Source organism: Plutella xylostella, chromosome 3 (assembly GCF_932276165.1).
Source record: "Plutella xylostella chromosome 3, ilPluXylo3.1, whole genome shotgun sequence".
NCBI classification, from domain to species: domain Eukaryota; kingdom Metazoa; phylum Arthropoda; class Insecta; order Lepidoptera; family Plutellidae; genus Plutella; species Plutella xylostella.
The window spans coordinates 5575951-5597975 of record NC_063983.1 but is presented as its reverse complement, the minus strand read 5'-3'; the positions used below and the strand labels follow the sequence as shown (position 1 = coordinate 5597975).

The window sequence follows — 22025 nt, the reverse complement described above, 5'->3', positions numbered from 1 at the left end:
ATACTTGTAATGATTAAAATACGGACATCATTCTAACTAAGTACCTACACTCAAAGTAAATTGCCAGTAGAAAATAAACGTATACGTAGGAGATAATAAGGCTGTAATGAGTTCTTCCGGCATCGGATCCGGCCCTAGGCCCTATCGGATAGAAAGTGTCACTAACCAGCCCGGTAAGAACGGGTCCTACCGGCGGTCGCGGATGTTTATTCAAGGGATAGAAATCAGCGGAGATAGCACTACTGCAGACATTAATAGAGCTTATCTACCCGGACGATCTCTGACCAAGAAATGAGGCAATTTGGGATACGTAATAAGCTACACATAAGGTGTTTTTTATAATGTACAAAATGCAAAATTGTATGCAACAAAGTGAATCCCATTCTATGATCCTGCATCCGTACCGTAGTAAAGACGGCATGTCGAAATATTGGTATTTGCTAGTAACCTTTAGCTCATACCGGTTTCGCGTCTCACTCAACACTCAATTCAACTCAACCTGTGCGACGAGATTAAAATATTTTCCGTTGGAGTTCGTTTTTTTATTCTTGTCTTGCTCAGTTGATGGGCAAATCCGATGATGACGCTAAACCTAACGACATTGTTAAGGATAACGTATTATAGCATTTATGCCAACGTGATAAAAGTGACCGCGTTTTCTTTGGCGGGAACCTTCTTTTATGAGTGTATTATTTTATCTTAGTCATCATTATTTAACACGTAGGTAGTCAGTACGGCAGTTTCAATATGGAAGAAATAATATTTAACGTCATCTCGATAAAGAAGAAGAGAAGCCTACGATTGATTCTCCGTAACAAGTAGTTAGTTAACATGATGAGTCTGATGCAACCAGACAGGTGAAGGGATCAGTGGAGGCATTCAATATGCGGCAGGTAAAAATACCAGAGAGCAGTATCAAAGCTCACCACGCAATAATGAATGAACTAATCTGAGTTTGTATCAAGCGTACATCCATCAACGTAGTACAATAATTAAGTTAGAATAGACACGATAATGAATAATGAAATGCATGTTTAATCATTTTTAAAGATAACATGTTCGTTAAGTACCAGTGTATGCATTTATAATAGCAGCAAATGCGTATAGATAATTCATTATGACACAAAATAATCTTGCATAAATTTACATAGATACAATTTGCATGGTTCCTTCATATTGCAAAGGTGCAGTCTATACAAATAGGTATCAAGGATGCACGCAGTGTCAGGGATATAAGTTACAAATAATAAAGTATCTGAACTGTCGGGTTGCAATAAGAATCCCTAACTTATATTGAGAGTATTTTATTCGCTCAGTGCACGGCACGCCAATGTGACTGGTATCTTCTTATTTTGGTCTCCGCCTTTTTGGCCACCACTAACATTACTTGTATTTTGTTTTTCGATTCTTTTCTTTGTTTGACTTGACTCAGGTTCCAATAATCTCGGTTGTTCCTTTATAGGGGATTTCTACCAGGAGCTGAATCATTGTAATTTATTGGAGCTATTTTAAATATATTCGATATACCTAGGTACATTTCTGTTAATAATGAAGAAATATCACAGGTTTGTGAAAATAATTGTTGGTCAATTTAGTAACGCATCCAACGGTTTGTTAAAAGATAGTGCTTTTCAATACCTACATCCAACGGTGTTCAACTAATCAAACTGTGATCTATGTTTGTTTCTACAGAAACCTGCATTTTCATATTCATATCATAATAAGCAATATTTATGCAAAGCGTAAAGCAAATTGGTAAGTTAGGTCAAAGCAAAAGCAGTAGCTGGTTGGATTAAACTTGAGGTTCAAAATAATTTAAAATGGGATTTTGAACCACACTTTACGAAGAAAATTATACTTGATCGGGTTGAAATTCAAATATTCTTAATCAACGAATCAGTGACGGACGACGAGTTTTATTGAGGCCAGTTCATAAATATTAATGTAGGTTATGTTAGGATCGTACAGGTGACCAATTTACCATGAGAGATCCTGCATCAGCGAGAGTTTCGTGAATCAAGTAGATGAAGGGCTACTTTCCATGTAGGATGTAGGCAGGCGGCAGTCACTCACACACGCCAGCAGCTCGGCGAGAGCGTCGCACGCGATCCAAAACTAAATATCACAGTTTTTTCACTGAATCAGCATCCAACAACAACTAAATCCTCCACACAGTTCACACACACAACAGTTTTAGTCAATATACGAAATAGGCACTCGGAGTCAAAGAATCAGTTATTTTCGATACGGAAAAGTTTGTTGACAGATCGCGTGTGCGGACAGACGTTCTCGCGGCTCTCGCGCAGACACCGGTGTGAAGTGTCGGCGGGCGCGGGCTCGGGCGCGCTCGGGGCCGCTCGGCCGCGCTCGGGCCGGGAGGAATGCGCGGCATGCGGGCCCGGCCCGGCCCGCTGACACTGCGGCCCGCTTCGTTCCGATCTATGCAGCTTCGCACACACAAAATATAATTAAATTGCAACAGCCGACTGCCATCGTGGCACTATAATATACACTTGCCTAAGATCAGGTTCTGTCCAAAGTCGGCATTAAGTCAACGGGAAAGTACAGTTAGGTGCAGGCGAGGGAATGCGTGAGCGAGGTCACAGAACTAGTTGTAAATGACAAGCCTTCCGACGAGGAACTCGGAGCTCAACTTATAACCCAGTTAAGCTGATGTGCTCACCTCTCATGCAGATCCTTTCAATCTAGCATCATTCGCCGCGAGAAACGTCAAGATTGTCAAGATGTTGTCAAGTCATTTTAGGGGCAAAGATTTCTGCTGTGCGAGCCTAATTAGGCGATTGTTATCGGTTGTTTTGATTATGTAGGTGTTTAATAGTGTCGTTATAAAAAGTTACAAAAGACATGGGCTTGGCTCGGCCATAGCGGCTTGCGGCTGTCACAGGCCCAGCAGTTCGTTGACGCAGCAGCCGCCCACGCGAGGTAGGTAAGGAGGGTCAAAAAAGGCATTTGCCAAACTGACAAATTTATTGAACGTCTTAAAATTGATACTGTTAAAGAGAAAAAAAAAACCTCCGGCCAACAGCACTTTTAATGCAAATAGTCACTGAACAAATAGGGCCCAAATTGAGGCTTGTTTTGTTCAAACAAGAAACTGTTTTCGGACATGTGTGTCGGCCGTCCTTCAAGCGGTGTTTTGTCAAAGTGCTGTTTCTGTTTGGTTTTCTTTGAATACCAGCACCGCCATTTTAAGACACAGGGTTTTAGTTTGCCTTTGGAAGCAAAATATTTGTGTGCCACAATCACAATGGCTGAACGAAGCTTAGAGGCATAAATAATTTTATTTTCATTAACTGCGTACTGTTTCTGTCATCTCGCTGATAAAATACGTTGTTACAGCTAGGTAGTAATTATCGTACAAAAGAGCGGACGGTCACGGGCGGCGCGAACGGTCGGAACCTGCGCTTCCGGCCGCGCATGCGCCGCACAAAAGACCCTAATAAGCTGAACCGGACCAGCTACTAAACCTTTGGGTGATAAAACTATTTTTATTACCAATCTTCAAACTTAACAAACAGGAAACCGTTAATTTTAAAGGAACTCAGACTCCGAAGACTTCGTAAGTACTCAGTATAGTTGTTGTCGAATTAGGCTTATTGCTCAATTAATTAACGCTAAGAAGGAACTCTTTTGACATTGTCATGTAATAAATTAAAAATTAAAATTAAAATTAAAAAGTCTTTATTGACACCATACTTAAAATAAATCAAAAATGTAAGCTGAGAAACTTGAAAACATAAAATTTAAACATCTAAAAACATAAAACAAAAATATTAAAACTTTTAAGAACTTAAAATTTGTACTTAACTTAAAAATTAAATAGTATTTAAAAAAATATATCAAAAATCTTAAGAATTTTGAGTAATTACGAAACTATTACTTTCGACACCAAATATGTCAAACCATTAGGGTGCTTTTCCACCAGAGATGTGCTATGCAGCTATGCTGCGAAGATGTGATATCTACGCTACGAAAATATGTGACCGTTTCCACCAATACTACGCTAGGTAGCTGTGCGAGGAAGATGCGCTACGAAGATGCGCCGCCGCAAAGTAGCTGTGCGAGAAAGATGCGCATCTCGAGCTATGCTATGTATCGATAGTAGGGAAACGACGGGGGCGGCGGCGCCATAGCTACACCACTCGCGATGGTCCATAGCACATATCCATAGCACGCATCCATAGCACACATCCATAGCACGCATCATTCCATACAAAAAAACATACCTTAGTTGAATCCGTTTCCACCAGTGCTAAGCTATGATTAACCAATAATATGATTGGTGGATATCAAACGCATCCATAGCATCGTAGCATAGCACATCTCTGGTGGAAAAGCACCCTTAAAATTCATCAAGTCTTTATTGGGAAAGTTTGTAAGTTCGTAGGCTCCATTCAAATGAAGAGTTCCTTTAGACGCTAACAGAAAGGTGTTATTTCTCTGTCAGATTTATGACTGATCAGTTTACAATTTAACAAGAGATAGCTAGCTAGTTTCGCCAATTTATTATGCTGCTGATAATACAGAATATCTCTACGATCTATCTCAATCATCAATGCTACTACATACTACCTCGCGACCACTTTATTGGCATCCGATTTTTCATACATAAATACATATGCACTCACCGCTGTAATCCCTGAAGGGTGGGTGGCTCAAAAGCGAGCCACCCACTTTTCGCAGCACATTCGTACTCATGATAGGTTGCGAACCATATCGCCGTTTTGGGATAAGTACAATACACTTAGGATACACATCTAGATTCTAGATGTGCGGGTTTCCTCACGATGTTTTCCATCACCGTATGTATTTTTCAGCATCTAGCGAAAACTGCAAATGACAGGAAGGTTACGGCGAAGCAATGGAGATGATCAATTAATCCACAATAGAGAAGGTATATTATTAAATATAATTATTATAAGTAATCCCCAACTAAACCTGCTAAATTGGTACAACTGTGCTATCTAACTTTATAAAGTTGCTATGCATTTGTATCTGTAGATAAAATAATGATACCCCATTTTGCTTACAACGTTGTGCAGAAATGCGGCTATCGTTAGAAGTTGCCACCCCCCTCCCCCCACCGGGGCCGTTTCACAACCGCGTAGCCAGATAGAATTATCTGTAAAGGCTTCAAAATCACATTCCTTATTCGGGCACCGCTGTGGTAAAGCTAAAGAATTAACGGCGAGCGCATAGTGCTAGCCAGATGTGAGTCATCGGCGCCTGCGCCGCAAAGAAAGCCTGCTAGATAAAGCTGGCCTCAGGAAGACGCCAGGAATCCTATTGTACAAGCCGCGCAATTTATATCTTTATCTGACGCAAAGATAATGCTGCCGTATTGTTTCTAGCACTCGTAAACATGACAAAAATATGGTCATTGTTAAAGAATGCCCAGCTGGGTTCAATTGTAGAAAGAATGTTTTGGGTTCAGCGTGTTGCGAGCGGCTACTTCCGTCCGCAACTAGCGCATACGAAATGCATTTTATCGCCGTCTGTCGATCACACGTAACGTGGTGGCGAGTCGTCAGGTATTTGTGAAAAATCGCGTGAGTACCGAGCGGTACAAAAAGCGCTGGCAGTGAAATCGCGCGTGTAGAAAGCAGAACTGGGAGCGCGCGGTCACTGCCACCGCCCATGCCACTGTTTGTTATTGCAAACCAAATCATTACTATCATTGTGCATTATTTCGTAACTAGATAATGAGTCACTAGCCATGTTTTCAGCTGCAGCATTGTAGAAAGGTTTGTACAAAATCGTTGTTATTATTTTAGCAATGCAAAGGGAATGGGAACCACGAATCATACCAATTGGTGTTTCATTCGAGCATTCTCAAACAAACTAGCCAACCCGTTTTTTAAATATTCGTATATAACTAGCTTTTGCCCGCGAAAACAGCCTTAGTTTTTGAAATGGAAATATATATAGTTATAAATAAATAAATAAATATAAATAGTTCATATAATTTATGTATACCGTCCTAACTAATTTTGTCTTGAACTGAGAAGTTATCAGTTAGTCCGGTCAGCCTTTATTTAGGTATTCGACTATCATAAACAGTCCATCAGACCATAACCAAAAAATAAACCAAAAATATTGGAAACCTATATAACTGTGCAGTCTGTAAAACATGTTGAGTTGCTTGAGGCAGGACCTGTCAACCTCTTGTCGACTGATATGATAACAACTGATTACCAACCAACGTACTCATTATAACATTACCCTATCTTCTTAATTCTTGCAATTACTATAACATCCGTCCATCATGCCTTATTGGTACTTTGACAAGTCTGATCACTGCTCTATAAGGGTGTCCGTCTGTCCGTACACAACCGACAATCGGTAACTTTTTGTAGGAGGAAAATAAAGAACCGATTGCAACAGTGCACACGTCCAAAAATCGGCCAGAAAAAGGAAATACGTATGTCTTATGTAGTAAAAAAAACATAAATTGGGTTAATTTATCATTCCTACAAAGTCGGTCGTGTGCGGGCACCCTAAAAGACTTTCAATAGAACACAACTTGACGCCCGCCAGTGCAGTTGACGCTATGTTTATGGTGTCCATCAGGAGCGGTCAATACGTAGGTATCAGTGTTTGTCCCGTTATTTTCTTTACATCGCTGGGTTAGTCCGCGTTCATCTCCATCAACAATTAAGTGCTGACCTGAAGACAGCGAGAAGTTTGAAAGGCATACGTAGCTGTTAATTTAAAGATGGCAAGGAAGTGTTAGGGTTTTCACAAGCAAGCTTGCTGATCTAAAGCTTACAGTAAGCTTTAGATCCAGTGCTATTGGAGATACCTATGTGGGTCCAACAGTTAACTTCTATTAGCTGTAGATTGTAGAAGAAGATTTTACGGCATAGAGTGGCCAAAGTATACGTAGGAATTGTAAAGAAAAAGCCGTCATTCTTAAAAAGTTCTTTTACTTTTTCTAAATTATCTCTGAATTTTGGGTGCATTCTGGAACGCGTTAATTATTTATGTTAAGTTCCGTTAGTATTTATTTTATTATGCTTTTAGTGGTCCCCTTGATTAGACTGGAAGTGATGGGCTCGGCCTTCAGTGTGTAGGTACTTTCCAAAATATTTGTTTAATATTACGATTTATTCCTTATATGGTTATCATGTTTACCTTACTGTATAGGTACCTGTATGATTTTGATTTGCTTGATTAGTTATAAACTGTAAGTTTAACTAACATCACACTAAACTCAGTAAGGGTCTAAAATATAATGTGACATCTATGTAATAATTAATTAATTAAAATATTAATAACACATTAATGAAAAAAACAGACATTTGAGTTTTATGAATTTTAAGTTTATGTCCAGTCAGGCCTAACATAGGAAGTTATACCCTTTATATTGCCAATCGATTCCTAACCATTTACGATAACATTGAAAGGACTCTAACCAATGATTTACGACTCACTAAAACCACGATAGTTATCGTTATGGCTTTTAAACTAAAGTTTAAATGATTGAAAGGCTGGAATTTAAGGACAATACTTTGGTCGTGTCTGCTGAAGTCTGCTCTTAACAAAACATTTTCTATGAATATGGACGTGTGCATTATTAAAGTGTACTGTAAATATCCTAAACATAAGTAACGCTTTTGCGATAAAATCCTATTGAGTCACATAAATCTCCTTGATGGTGGTTAAGTTATATAACTTGGAAGGATAAAATTCACATTTATCGACATACTAAAGCATCTTAAAATCTCCAAATTAGACTTGATACCTACTTCCTCATTATAAAATGAGCTGAGGTAACCTGCATTTCAGTTAGCTTCCTAATAAAATTTTATAGAGATGCGATTTGACGGCGTCACATTCCGACTGCATCGCGGGTTGCGCTAAACTTCGCTTTATCTTCCACTAAAACGTTTGTTTAGTACCTACGGTAGTAAAATGAAACCTCGAAGGAACGTAGGTATTTTTTGTACAAAAAAACCTCCGTATCTCGGGTTCCTGAAATCGAATTGGCGTCAAGACATTTTTGGACTGACAACAGGTAGGATTACAAAAGGATTATAATAATGGCTGAGGTTGGAGCGTTGCTTGCTTTGTCAGATTTGGTTTAATATTTTCTATGGAGAGTTAATATAGGTATATGGACAAATATAATTCGTTGAAAAACCTTGAAGAGTCATCGTTAGTGTAATTAATGCCAAAAGAAACATCAAGCGGGAGCAGGTTTATAATAATCATGCGCGGAGAATTCTGAGATCCGAGTAATGCGTATTATTATTATAGATACGTGAATAATGAGTGAGTATATACAATGTTATGATAATATGCGTAAGTTAATTTAAATTGATATCTATCAAGAACATCACCGGGCACCAGTACACCTTGAGCCGAAATCTACTGGTGGATTTGACTCTACTTAGGAGTTTACCACTGGACAAGTTAGCTAGTTTAGTTACGGCTACTTGATGACATTGTGAAATAAATAAGCTAACCATGAGGTTGGTGCTTGGTAAGTAGCTATACGCGTGCGTTAATATTCATATATAATCTAGGATCCCTGGTTTCGTTGACAAATCTGTTCGCAAAAGGCGTTGTGGTCGCACACTCGCGCGGCCATAGCACAAGAATGCGAATAAAAACTTTACAGTCCAACAAAGATAGACTTTGTCTCCGAACCGGTCCTGGACATTGCCGTATTTCCAACGCATTTCGGTATAATTTATGACACGTACCTATAGATGCCTATTGGCATACCTAAATGGTTGTCCAAAAGAACGTCCATGACAAAATTGTCTAATCTTCCAAAATAATAAAAGACCGTCTAAGGCTATCTCTGGTGTTTTTTCCCCTTTTGAGTGGCAAAGCTTGTTTGTTTGTTCACGGATGGATGTGTTGTACCGTCCCGTCTGTCGTCTGGACGCTAAGAGCCCAGGCTTCAGCATAGTTACGATAAATAGATAATGGGCAAAGAGTCCTTCCAAAGCCATTTGCTTTTTGTTCAATCCGATATTTCCTCTTCTATGATGACGGCCATTTATCTCGGTGGTGTCCATATTTAGTGTCCGCTTTATAAGTCATCATCTTCCGTTTCACTCAGCTTTCTATTTAACAACTAGAACCATAACAGTCTTCGATAACTTCTAATTGGCGATAATTGAGATTACTTGAAAGTCTTACCTTAAACTTAAATAAAAGTATCACGTGATTGGTGGCCATAAATCCTATTGGTAAAAAAACATAGCCAACTTTCAGAATTTCTTACGATTTGTCGATTAATTTACAGACACCCGCTGAAATGTAATTATCGTAAAACTCTCTCTGAAAGAATCGCGAACGATCCCACATAAATCGAATCATTAAGAGACGCAATCTTTTATGTATCTTTAGTCCCAAAGTAACTAGAATATAGTGTCCACTACAATCTAATCTTTACGTCCTCGATTTAGAGTTAAAAGTAGGTAAATATCGTTTAATGTGTTGAATGTTCGGAACGTCCGCTCCGGATGCAAAAGCAAAACGTATTTCAAGAGAAATTGCGAAGAAGTAAATATTCAGCGAACTTTTTGTGTAATATATTACCTAAGAAGTTCGAATTGAATGGAAAGGAGGAAAATATTGTGTCAAGAGGAAAATGTAATCTATTGCGAGATCAACACTCGGTATAAAATCTACGGAAATGACTAATCTATGTATTATCGTCATATACTTATTATATTTTTTATTTTCGCATCACACACTATTCATACTAAGTGACCCCGTGTTTTGTCTATGCAATATCAGTCCAACTACGTACCAAATTTAAACGAAACTTTTGATTCATACAAACCTTGAGTTTTAAACCCATCATTACCCATAATTTTTATTTTTGCATATGTACATAACTGTTCCAACTAAGGCCGACATCTCACATAATGATTTGGCCCGAAGTAGACAGGCAGGAGATAAAGATGCTCGCACGCATGCGATGTTATCTGCCGTCTGATCCCCGGACATGCATATCGTGTGCGCTCGCGTCGCACATTACCACGGAATTAAGTGTTCTACCAAGAGATTACACGCTTAAGTGCAAGCTGAGTTTTAAGTTTATCCTTAAACTTTTATAAAGTACAATAAAAAAATTACTTACCAAAATCAATAAAGTGTTTCACATGTTAATTGTTAAATACTATTTCAACGATACGTACAACGTGCATTAAAACGCAAAGTGTATCAAAAAGTAAAAGGTTTTACACCTGCCTCGATTTATTATCGTTTAAGCTGAAATTCCGAAGCTTAATTAATAAGGATCGCAATTCTAAGCCCTCCTGAAATATTCGATGCGGCTCAGGGGGGTCACTCTATATGACGAAAAAATGTTTATGCGCGCTTCTACGCGAGCCTTGACTCTATCTCGTTATATTAAACGTGCCGCTTGCATGACACAGCTCTCGTTCGTTCGTTTTTCGTCAGTATAGAGTAACCCCCGCTGAGCCAGTCCTCCCAACAATGCGTAGAGATACGAGGCATGGCTCTCTCGAGTAGATCTAAGGCCGGAAACACAAGGCAGGGTCCCCGAGTCAAATCGTTCTGAACTACACGTAATTGAAAGTTCACGGATAACCGATAGTGTCTGTCCGATTTGAATGGAAATAATTTCGTATTCCGCATACGAAGGCGAGAGCTACAATTTGTAGCGATTTGTATCTCAGCGGCATAAATGGAACTGTATGCCGTTGCGTTAAGAGTGTGTAGATTATAGAAGGAGGGCAGATAAGCTTTGTAAGTTGAACGCGTGTAGGCGAGTTGTCGAGGCGCGGTCACAGCTACGTGCAAAAATGTGGCGTATACGCAAGTGTAAGTTTATACAGACATAGTCAAATTGTGGTGGTTTATAATTATAGTTTGTTGTTTGTCAATAAACGCTTACACAACAGATCTAGAACTTCAGACGTGTAGAATCTCTAAAACTAAATAGGTATGTGGTAGGAATTACGAAATGATATTTGCTGTAAAGAAAAAAACAGGTGTTTTTCAACTCAAAATCATGTTTAGACACATTTTCTGGCTCGCAGTGCTCGCAGTGTTCACTCATAAAATTCCACTCCCTATAGCATGATAATAAGTAGCAATGCAACGGCCATGGAAGTCTAGAAAGAGGAATCGTCAAAGTGAGATAATTTAGTGTTGTGCTGCAACGATAAGTTGGGTCGGTGAAGTGCAAAGCGAGCTGCATTAGAGCGCGCTATCTGATCGCCACGCGCCATCGCCACGCCACCGCCAATCTACACAGGGCTGCAGTGTTCATGATATTCTGTTTCCGATTATTTATGAAAGGATATCCTTTTGGAAGCTTTTCTGAAAACCTTTATATTGTTGTACCTAATGTGCCTAATGTATTTTGATTTAACAAATATCGGTGTGTGTTTGAAAATTTTATACCATGTACTGCTTCTTACTTTGATATCTAAGGTCAACCCTACCTAAGCAGTTGGCATCATAAGAATGCGCAAGTTTCATCGATAGAATCGGAATCACGAGTACATTTTACATGTGAATGTACAGCAAAAAGACAAACATCAAAGGCTTTAAGTGCCAATGACAGTTGACTATTCCACCTCATAGTCCTCCGCTGTTCTGCTATCGAGCGAACGTGTCGGAATAGAAATACGGCAAATAGTTTATGTAAATTTGTCGACACTTCGTGATATTGACTCTGAACAAGCGTGTTGCACGAGGGTTTTGTAATTAGACATGACTTAAAGGTAGGTATTGCGTAACCTGTAGATGCATACAATACAAGTTGGAAACTGGGTGGTACTTATCTTTTTAGAACGTAGGTCGAGAAGTTCGAATCCGAAAGTGTGATTTGCGAGGGGGGTTATTGAAAGGGCCAATAGTGGTTGCGTTGCGGAGACAATGCTGAGGTGTAGCACACGTGCGCTCTTCCGCTTCATTACCATTGAATAGAGCGGCGCGTGTCGTGTCGCCGGATCATTGTTGCCGCAACGTCGTCATTAAACAGACGCTCAATCTAAATCAGTCCAGCCGCGATTGAGGCGGTGAGCCGCCATATTGTTCTCGATGCCCTCACAGATTAAGTATAATGACCGCATTTGACACTTTCGGAGATAGACAGCGTGTGTTGCTTATCTGATGGCGGTAGATAAATGGCTAGCTAGAGTAGTGGACAGGGAAAATAAATCTTTAAATTAAAATAAAAAGATGTAAGGTACACACCGGTAGCTGCAGGTAGTCTTGTATGGAGTGCCTCGCGGCGCCGCGGCGGATGTCTGCGAGCGCGGCGAAGTGGTCGTCGCGGCGCGTCTTGCGTCTGAGCAGCGCGCGCGCCGCCGGGTACGCCGCCAGGAACTCGCCGTACGCGTCCAGCAGCTCGCCCGTGAACAGCTGGCGCAGCAGCACGGCGCTCTCGCTGTCGCCCCCCGCGGCTTCCGCCAGCGACCCGCCGCCGCTAGTCGACTCGCACGACGCGAACGCCCCGGTGACGTCACTCGACCCGCATTTCGACAGGGGAAACGCGGAGGAGGCACCGCTGTTGTCGCTGCAGGCGGAGCTGTGCCGCGCGCTGCCAGCCTGGTAGTAGTCGGGGAACGCAGGCTCCGCGCCGGCGCTGGACGGCGACGACTCGCCCGCGCCGCCGTTCTTGATGCAGTCGTAAAGATCCTCTATAGACTCGTACGGCGTGATGCTGCCACACGACTCCTTCTCTATGTCTCGGAGCGTCTCGTACACGTCCTCGTTGCGTCTGCGCGGCGCGGGGGTGATGGCTGACTCGGAGCGGCTGCGCTTGACGCTGCGGACCTGGTCGTAGCCGAAGTCGGCCGGGTTGAGGAAGTCCCAGCGCACGTTGGCCCACACGTTCTCGCTGACGTGCTGCGAGGCGCGGTGGTCGGCGCAGCACTGCCCGCTCTTGATGGTCACTGTCGTCACGTTGCCAACAGACTCTATTATCGAGCTGTCGGCTATCGATTCACTGCAATCTATGTTTATATCGACTTGCTTGCGAAGGCTGGTACTTGTGGAGGAAACGGACCTATTTTCATCGTGATCTGCATTATCCTGTTCGTTTAGATCCGACGCTGTGATTATGGAGTTTTCTTCTATATCGCGTTGATTCAGCACGCCTTCTTGCACCAATTCGGTGAGAATGCTTCTTTCCTTATTCTCTGACACCGAGACCCTTCTCTCTCTCTCATCTCCTGGTACATGGTCCCCGGTGAGCAGCAGTCCAGAGTCGATGTACTTGCGCATGCGCTCGGTGAGCGCGGCGCTGGCGGCGGCGACGGTGCCCAGCGCGTGGAACAGCAGCGTGAATTCCTCTGGAAGCAGCGCGCCGGCGCGCAGCAGCGGACGCCCGTACAGCTCCACGGCGGATAGCAGCGTGGATGCTGGTGACAAGAAGCATAGACATAATTAGTACATGAAGGGAATATAATAATAGCTAGATAGATAATTATTGCACACAAACACAGAAATTACAAAAAGAAATACACAACATAGACGGTACAATTGGCGGCCTTATTACTATGAGTAATTTCTTCCACACTACCTCGGGGGAGAGAAATTATACCTACAAAAGTTCCTTTGCTTTAAGATACCTAAATATGATGTAAAAGACACAGGCGATGATAATGATAGGGTGTTTGTGAAACTTCAGAAGCTTGACACTGCGTTGCAAAAACGTATTAACTTTTATAGCGTCGGACAAATTATATTTTTAATTATTCAGTGACTCAGTATAGTCCAGCAGTGGACAATATTGTGACCTTGCTTATATTATGTTCATGAATTAATGGTTCTGATAAAATACCTACCTGATAGGTATTGCTGTACCAGACACCTAAATTAATTAGATGGTAGCAAATTTGTATCGATGCACCGGCTACACTCACCTGCACGCGTCTGTAGCAGTGCCACATACCAATCGACTCGATCATATGTAATATATTATGACCGAGACCTTTTCAACTCCTTGAACTGCTATCCACGGGTGTCTATTAAGAAACACTTCATGTAATAAAATAAACAAAATTGATCGATTGCGCAATCGTTAATCGATTACTCACGAAAATTCACTTACATTCACTAGTTAAGATTAGTTAGCGATATGTGTATTTTATTATGTGTAATTTATCATTAGGTGCTATTGTCTCTAAAATGGTCATTGCTCCGAGGTACCTATGGGTAGATGTAGTACGTAATACTAAACTATTTGATTGTAGAGTCAGTGTTTGTAACACAATCAAAGCGATCTGGGCGACCTCGAATGCCAGTTGTCGAGGCATTATTCACTTGCATCAATGCAATTACGATAGTGAACGATCAGCCAAGCTGCTTAGGGGACATTAGCATCGCATTAGTGGAGTGAGCTGCGGGCACAGGGGGCTACTCTACCTTTACAAGAAAATTTACGAATAAGAGCTACGTTAAATATGCAACGAGGTAAAGTCGTGGTGAGCGCAGTCTAATCATCGTTTTTCGCAAACTAGACTGACCCCCTGGGGCCGCGGTGGCTCTGGGACAGAGCGGACAATATTGGTATTGTCATCACGGAGTCTGCATTACGTTTGCATACAAGAGGCGCTTCTGCGAAAGATTACCGGACAATGGCGTCGTACGCGAGTTTATCGCCAAATAGCTTTCTACAAATATTACGACGAACCCCGCCTATTCACATTTTAAAATACATTTTAACACCGTCCGGCAAGAGCTACTGTCCATTAAAAAAGGCGTGAAGAAGTCCGATTTTACTGATGGAATATTCAATACGTTCATTCGCAGCTCGCCGGCGATCGCACAAACAGAATACGCGCTGAATATCCTATTAGGTGTTTACGCTCGGCCGCGGGAAGGTCGTAATGCTCCTATGTTTTATGAAGCCCAAGTTTACTGCCCGGGCATGAAACTGTAATAGTTTCCTAGTTACTTCTAGACATTTTAGTGTTCGAAAAGATTTATAGCTAATGCGGTACAGCCGTGAATCTGAGTAGGTTTATACTTAGGTATTTTAATAAACAAGCCACAACTCCAACTATAATTGCATCACGAGCTTACCATAAATTTTCTCCCATGCGATGAAGGTTTCCAGGTCCTTGCCGTCCCAGGTGGGTGGTTGTAGTTCGGTGACGAGGACCTCGCCCTCGAGGCAGGAGGCGGGGGCGCGGGGGTCGACGGGGGCCTTGGAGTCGCCGAGGAAGAGCAGGGCGACCGCGGGGGCGGGGGTGACAGCGAGGGCGTCGGGGGCGGGGAGGGGGGCACCCAGTGGCACGGCGCGCGGGGCGGACAGCGGGCCAGAGGGCGCTCCCGCCGCCGCCAGCCCCGCCGCTCGGAGCGGCTCGCTCACCACCTCGGCTACTGTCGCGCTGCCTGATACCGACACCTGGAAGAGTTTGGAGTTTAGGTTAAGTGAGTATATTTTTGTTATACATGGGCAACTTAGAGTTAGGTATAGGTAGGTACTCATAGGTCTTATTCAAAATTCTGTATTAACTTTACAAAGTGTATAAATGCGTTTCAATTATAAGTACTTGAATACGGGATAGGTAGTTTTCAAAAAGTATCTTTATCTATGTGCTTATGTTATAATGTTATTCAGGTTTGTATCTTATATTTCTCCTTAATCCTAGAATCTGATGATAATCTCGAGATGAGTAATCCACCCAGCTTCCTAAGACAAATAGTGCAATTTACGTAACGGAGACAGCAGTTACAAGAATTAACTTCGGATTTGTTACCGTTAAAATTGTGTTTATGTTAGCATCTTCCACACCAAGCTAACTGGGTTACCCGAGTTGCCCAACATCGGTCAGTTTAACAGATAAATAAATATCAAGTTTATCGAGTTTTTATGTGTTGCAACACATGCAAGTGGCATTTGGGGAATTTCTTAAGTCGGTAGACTTGCAGTCCACCCCGCGGCTAACGAGCCGAGATAAGTGTTGCACGAGTGATACTGTAGAATGCAAAAATATGAATATACGATCGAATAATATACATAATAACATGTAAATGCAGGAGGTTGGAAGACCTTGGCTCGGGTTCATGGCGTTTTTGCCGAGCTCGTGACGTCACGCCCGAGTTATGCGCACGCACACGCCCCGCCCGCGCCTCCCCTCCCCTCCCCCCGCGCCCAAAACAAGCTTCCTCCAGGATAATGCGTCTGATGCTCCTCCACCCAATAAGGAAAAAACATAAACAACACAAAACGAAGAAGACGCACTTGATTCCACACTACGGGCAACTCGCTTTTTGTCGGACAGCAAGATGGTAGCCGATTACATTTTATTGCCCCCCGCCACGGTTTGTTAAGATTTTGAACCGAATCAATTATAAAATACAAAGCGGGGTAATGGATCACCTCGCTTAAGTGTCGTAAGCAACGCAAACTTGAAGCTTTGTATCCTAAGCAAATATTTTTGGTTGGGATTCGGTCACTATACATTACCAGCGTGGTTGTTGGAACAACAATAATATTATCGTACGTGGCTCCTAATGGATGTGTTGAGGCAAAGACAAACTCTCCGTACACATACACCCCCAAATTCATAGAGCTTTTTGACACTTTACAATAGGCTTAAAATTGACGTTGTGTTATACGAATTTAAACTTTTTGACTGACGTAAAGAGTCGAAACTCGTGTGTTTCTAAGTGAATTTTAAGCTTGTTGTAAATTTACAATACCGTCTATTCTACAACCTAATAATAAAAGTACCTTGGGTACCTAGGTATAAAGTTAAGGATTGTAACCCAAAACAAAAGAATAACGTTTCTGGTAAATTATGGAGGACGCCGCGCCCACCTGTCCTTGCAACTAACCGAGACAGATTTTATAATTGGCTCAATTTGACTGTTTTTGTTTAATTGACAATAATATTGGGGTACCGGTTTGTGGTCAAAACAAAAACGTTACTTAGAAACCAAGCAGGTAGGTAAGGTACCTTGTATTGTAATTATTTATAATCCTATTATTTGTACCACTCCCTTCTTAGTTATATTATGTTATAGAAGACATGATTCTTCTGAGTATTATGAAAGTAAGTAAAGAAATTTGGTGTTAAAAGCAGCTAATTACCTAGGTACTACCAAACTAACTAACTAACTAACTACCAAATATACCTAATATCTGAGTAACTTTATTCAAATCTTTGAACAAAAAAAATATTCAGCACAAGAAATGTGAAGTCACTTACTAAAGTGTTATGCTCTGGTCATTTTCTTACTATATTGCAATGCCTCGATGTGTGTTCCCTGAGGGTTACTCTCGCCTCCATAGCCTCATGCCAGCACGTTTAATGCAAAGAGATACCTAGAGACAATATGGTAAGCGCAGCACCGTTTTTCGTAATCTAGAGTGATCCTCCTGTGCGTTTGTGCATCAAATTTAAAGGACTAACCATCCCAAAACGTTAATAATTACTTGTCTTGAAAATGATAAATGGAGTGGGCGCGCTAATTTGCACTCTTATACAAAATGAAATTTCCAGTAATTTTTCAATACTTTTTTGCTCGTTTGTCGGGGAAAAAGAAACACTGAAAAGTGTAATCACATCTTCAATTTACCCTGACTTTTCAATGTTAATATGGTCAAAAACAAGAATCATAAACGATGCTCACAGTGTGCTCATAAAAATATATGTGTTCCATAAAAACTCTTGAAACATTGAAGCAAAAATATTAAATTTTATACAATCTTAAAAAAATCTTTACTCTAGATTTGGGAATAGAGTGTAGTGTTGTAGGATCGGCGGAATGTACGTTTAATATGGGTTAAGTTCGTGTGATAAACTGGGGCACAAATTAGTAAAACAAAAATTCCTGCGCTTAATACTGTTTCAAAGAATAATATAAAATATAAGTTTTGCGCGCGTTGAATTCTTTTGTATGATGAATCTGATTTTGACAACGCTCTACGAAAAATTGCGAACTTTACTGGCCATCTAACAATTATTATTTTGTAGATGAATAGGTATATTTACTGTCAATTACATATTTAAAATTAAGTACCTACTATAATATTATTTAGATACCTATTTAGATTTTAAGTAATTAATTTTCACATTCATGTAAGACTATAAGTATTAAAAAAATGAGATTGTAAAATTATAAAATACTTACATCTGTATTAATAATTTTGTTACCATAATATTCATAAATAATTTTATTATAAAATGTAACATAACATTCGTTGGATCCGAGAGCGCCATCTTACGCAAAGCAGCAGTACTAAAACAATCAGAGTACCGCTCGTGAACCACGTAGTACCAAGAAAAACCGCTGCGTCTGTTACATCAATTACTTTGAAATGTTTTGTTTTATTATTTTGTGCTTATAGTTAAACGGAGTCAAATTTACTTATCTAAAATATAATACTTAATTAACTGCTCTCTATCATCATCGTCAGTTACCAAATAAGAATTGTTTTTATTACTTTAGCTCCGTTTTGCCAACGTTGTAATGCACACTCTGGTGGTTATCGGTATTTTTTACAGATGGCGTTATTATCATGAGTATGTGAATTATGGTTATTAGGTACATACTCCGTTTCGGGAGATTTCGACATGTTAGTAAACACTTTTTTTTCTATACCATACAAGCATTTTATGAGATAAGTAGGTACTTATTGGATTAGTTAAGTATCAATAAAAAGTATTGCTTACACTACAGTACCTAATGTTTATGCATATGTAACTCCTAGCATAACGTCTTTTTCGTAGAAAATACACATACTTATGTATTTAGTTACCAATGTAATACAAATTTCTACTGAAAAATTAATTGCGTTATGCTTAAACTCGTAGAACGTTGCATTGTATATCAATATTTTTTATTTGTCGGGTTTAAAATTTTCAATATTTGTTTAGAATGACAACATTTCGGCTTACCCTTTTGAAACCCCCTTGTATTACAGGTAACTAACATTTTGCGCGCGTTAAATGTCTTAAATTTTGTATAGTGAAAGTTATTTATGACAAACTTAGGGTGACTTGCACCAAACATTTAGGTAAACGTGTTCAAATCTATTGCTATCTTGCTCAACACTATACTGTCAAAGTAAGTGAGCAATGGACTTAAATACGTTTAAATGTCACCGTTAGAACCAAAGTAGTTGCACGATTACAGTAACTGCTACCTAATTAAAGAATCTGTCCAGAAGGGCTAGTACGCGGAGTATTTAAGACGTGACAAGAGTTTTGCATCGCGCTCACTCACATCGCGCAGCCACAAGCGCGAGCGCGACGGAGAACTTTTGTCACGTCTTAATAGCGCCCTGTGCTAAACTGGCAGCTGTGGCTAGTACCTACCAGTATTCTAATATAATTGTGCAATGTTCATTGTACTCATTATGATTAAGGTGCTTAAAGTGATTGCAGAGATAATGTTGGTAGGTACAGCATTTCAAACGGGTCTGATATTATTATCTGGGATTTTAGTAGGAATAATTAAACTTAAGTAGTAACAATATTGCAAGGTCAAAGCTACTGACTGACATTTAATTAAAAATAAAAATAAAATGGTAACAGTAGACTTTGATTTTATTTTTAGTTTTATTAAATATCTCCTTTTAGGTTCTATTAGGTTGATTAAAATAATGTAACTGCCCATAGCTTAATACTGTAATGATATAATTAGGATATTTAACCCCTGACAGGCGCAAATTACTAAATTCTCTTCTTTTTTTCGCGCTGATTTGCGTACCTTCTTCTTTCTAACCTCTTCTGTATTGTAAAATAAATGCAGCATTTTTCCACTACACACCCAAGGGCCTGAGTATGCCGCTGCCGTACTGAATACATGCTCATTGAAAAATGGATGATTATTATGTGACAGGCATTTCACCAGTAAGTAAGAAAAGGAAGAGGACAACGTAAAAAAAGGTATAAAAAAAGGATTACGACGAATTGGGAACCTCCTCCTTTTTTTGAAGTCGGTTAATAAATAACACAATAAGACACCTTAATATTAGTAACAGACGACCAAATACGGATTCTGATGCCTGATGTGAACTTTTGAAAGTGGATGACCTCTGGACCACACTCACAAACGTCACAACTGGTCTATAACACAAGCCGGAGAAACCTGTCCAACTGATGAAATTGATTTAAAATAAAACAGGTTAAATATATTATTATGTTTATAATATTTAAATAATTAATGAATATTTTTAATAAATATATACCTAGTTAACTACTTTTTACTGCGATAAGAAAGCTGAAATTATTGTAAACACCTTCCTTCCTCCTTCCTCTAACTTATTGCTTTTGCAGTGAAGTAAAATCGTCTAACGCAGTAGGTACAGTATGGTGTAAAACGGGGTAATACACATACACTCACGAGCAATGAAAAAGTTCCACTTGCCATTTACCTATTATATTAAGTCCCTGGATCTTTTTCATTGCCCGTAAAAAGTGTATTATTAGGTTTGAGGCCATGGCAGTTTTCCTGTTGCTGAACTCGCCTCGCCTTTGTGAAACGCAACAAGTAATTGTAAAAAAATTAAGAGCTAACTTTGCAACCCCATATAGGTATGTTTCTAACCTATACCCTGTGCATCTTAAACAATTAGCTACCTACTTACTTTAATGAAAACTATTTTCATTTCATTATCAGTTCTACTCATAACCAATCAATTTATTTACGTTTTAAACCATAGCACTATAAAGATCCATCAGTATCTTGTTTTTATATTTTATTCTAAGATTACTTTATTTTATCACAAATCATGTTAAATGGGTTGGTATATTTATAGCTCCGAAGTAGTATCTTGTGTCTACCCGTGACCGCCATTTCTTACGGAATTGTGTCAGCATCTCTGACAACGGTCGCTGAACACGCATAAAAATCCTGAAACTTATAATCATACTAATATTATAAAAGCGAAAGTTTGTGAGTATGTGTGTGCGTGTATGTTTGTTACTTCTTGACGTCAAAACGGATGACCCGATTTTGATTAAAATTGATATGGAGTTAACTGACGCCTATGTGTTACATATGCGAAGCTCGCTGGAACAGCTAGTTGTTAGTAGTTTAGTTTATTAGATACTAATAACTAATAAACTTGACGACAAAATAACCCTCAGGGATTTATATATAAACAACACACAAGATAATTACTATATTAGCCAACTATATACATAAATACAAGCTACCATCGTAATCGTCACGGTGTCTGTTGGTCTGTCACGATCAGATGGCTCCGCTACTCTTCAATGGATACGAGTAAAGTCTTTACATTGAATAATATTCGACATGTATCATTTGTTTTTAAAGGAAGAGGGGAATGGTGCCACTCCCAGATTTACTACTTTACTCGACAAATATACGAGAATCGCTTGACCCTTTTTAAATCCGTTCAGTTCATCATATTTTCTGACACGCATAATCATCAAACACATTTTGACACCAGCTCATAAAAATACTCATCCTGTTGTCACAACTTCAAAATATGGTGAAGAAAAACGGGTGAATGCCCGATTTTTCGGCAATTAAAAGTGATTCACTAAACGCATTACGTCCCTGTGAGATCGGTAATACGCAACATTTTAACGATCCAAACAAATATGCTTGTTTACATAGCACCGCTGTTAATTAACTGTTTTTCTTGACGGAATGTTTTTTATTCGTTATGCTGAAATGGCGTTATGTGACTGTTTCAATTGCATTTCACCGCATTACTTTCATCTTCATCAGCCTATAGGAGCCCACTGATGGACGTAGGCCTCTCCCAAAGCACGCCACTGGATGCGAACAACAAAAGTAACTAAATTATGTTTACCTGACCATATCAACATAGTTACAAATATACGTAATATTTTTATTGTATGGGTAATTTACCATTAATGATAGAGGTCTATTCTACAGATAAATGCAGTAATCATTATTGTGGGTTACTGGATTATGCAGGTCAGAGCGCTAGCGAGCCCGTACCAAATGTCCCGGGTTCGAAATCCAAACAACTAAAGTAGATTTTTTTGATCGAAGTAAACTTCATGGAAAAAGTACCACCACTAATACACCTAATTTGAATTCAATAT

The 22025-nt window shown here is 39.9% G+C and overlaps 2 protein-coding genes across 2 annotated transcripts in view; both read right to left on the bottom strand.

Annotated features, from left to right (window-relative positions):
- The window catches only part of LOC119693488, a 37861-nt gene extending 34213 nt beyond the window's left edge, over positions 1-3648 (bottom strand). Inside the window, exon 1 of the mRNA XM_048623867.1 lies at positions 1982-3648. The gene's annotated coding sequence lies outside the window, so the exon portion shown is untranslated. The remainder of the gene's footprint in view (positions 1-1981) is intronic.
- LOC105388158 overlaps positions 1-22025 on the bottom strand; it is a 126709-nt gene that overhangs the window by 66118 nt on the left and 38566 nt on the right. The window contains exons 2-3 of the mRNA XM_038117125.2: positions 15049-15373; positions 12214-13382 (exon numbers count right to left, since the gene is read on the bottom strand). Of these exons, the coding sequence (XP_037973053.2) occupies positions 12214-13382; positions 15049-15373 (1494 nt within the window). The remainder of the gene's footprint in view (positions 1-12213; positions 13383-15048; positions 15374-22025) is intronic.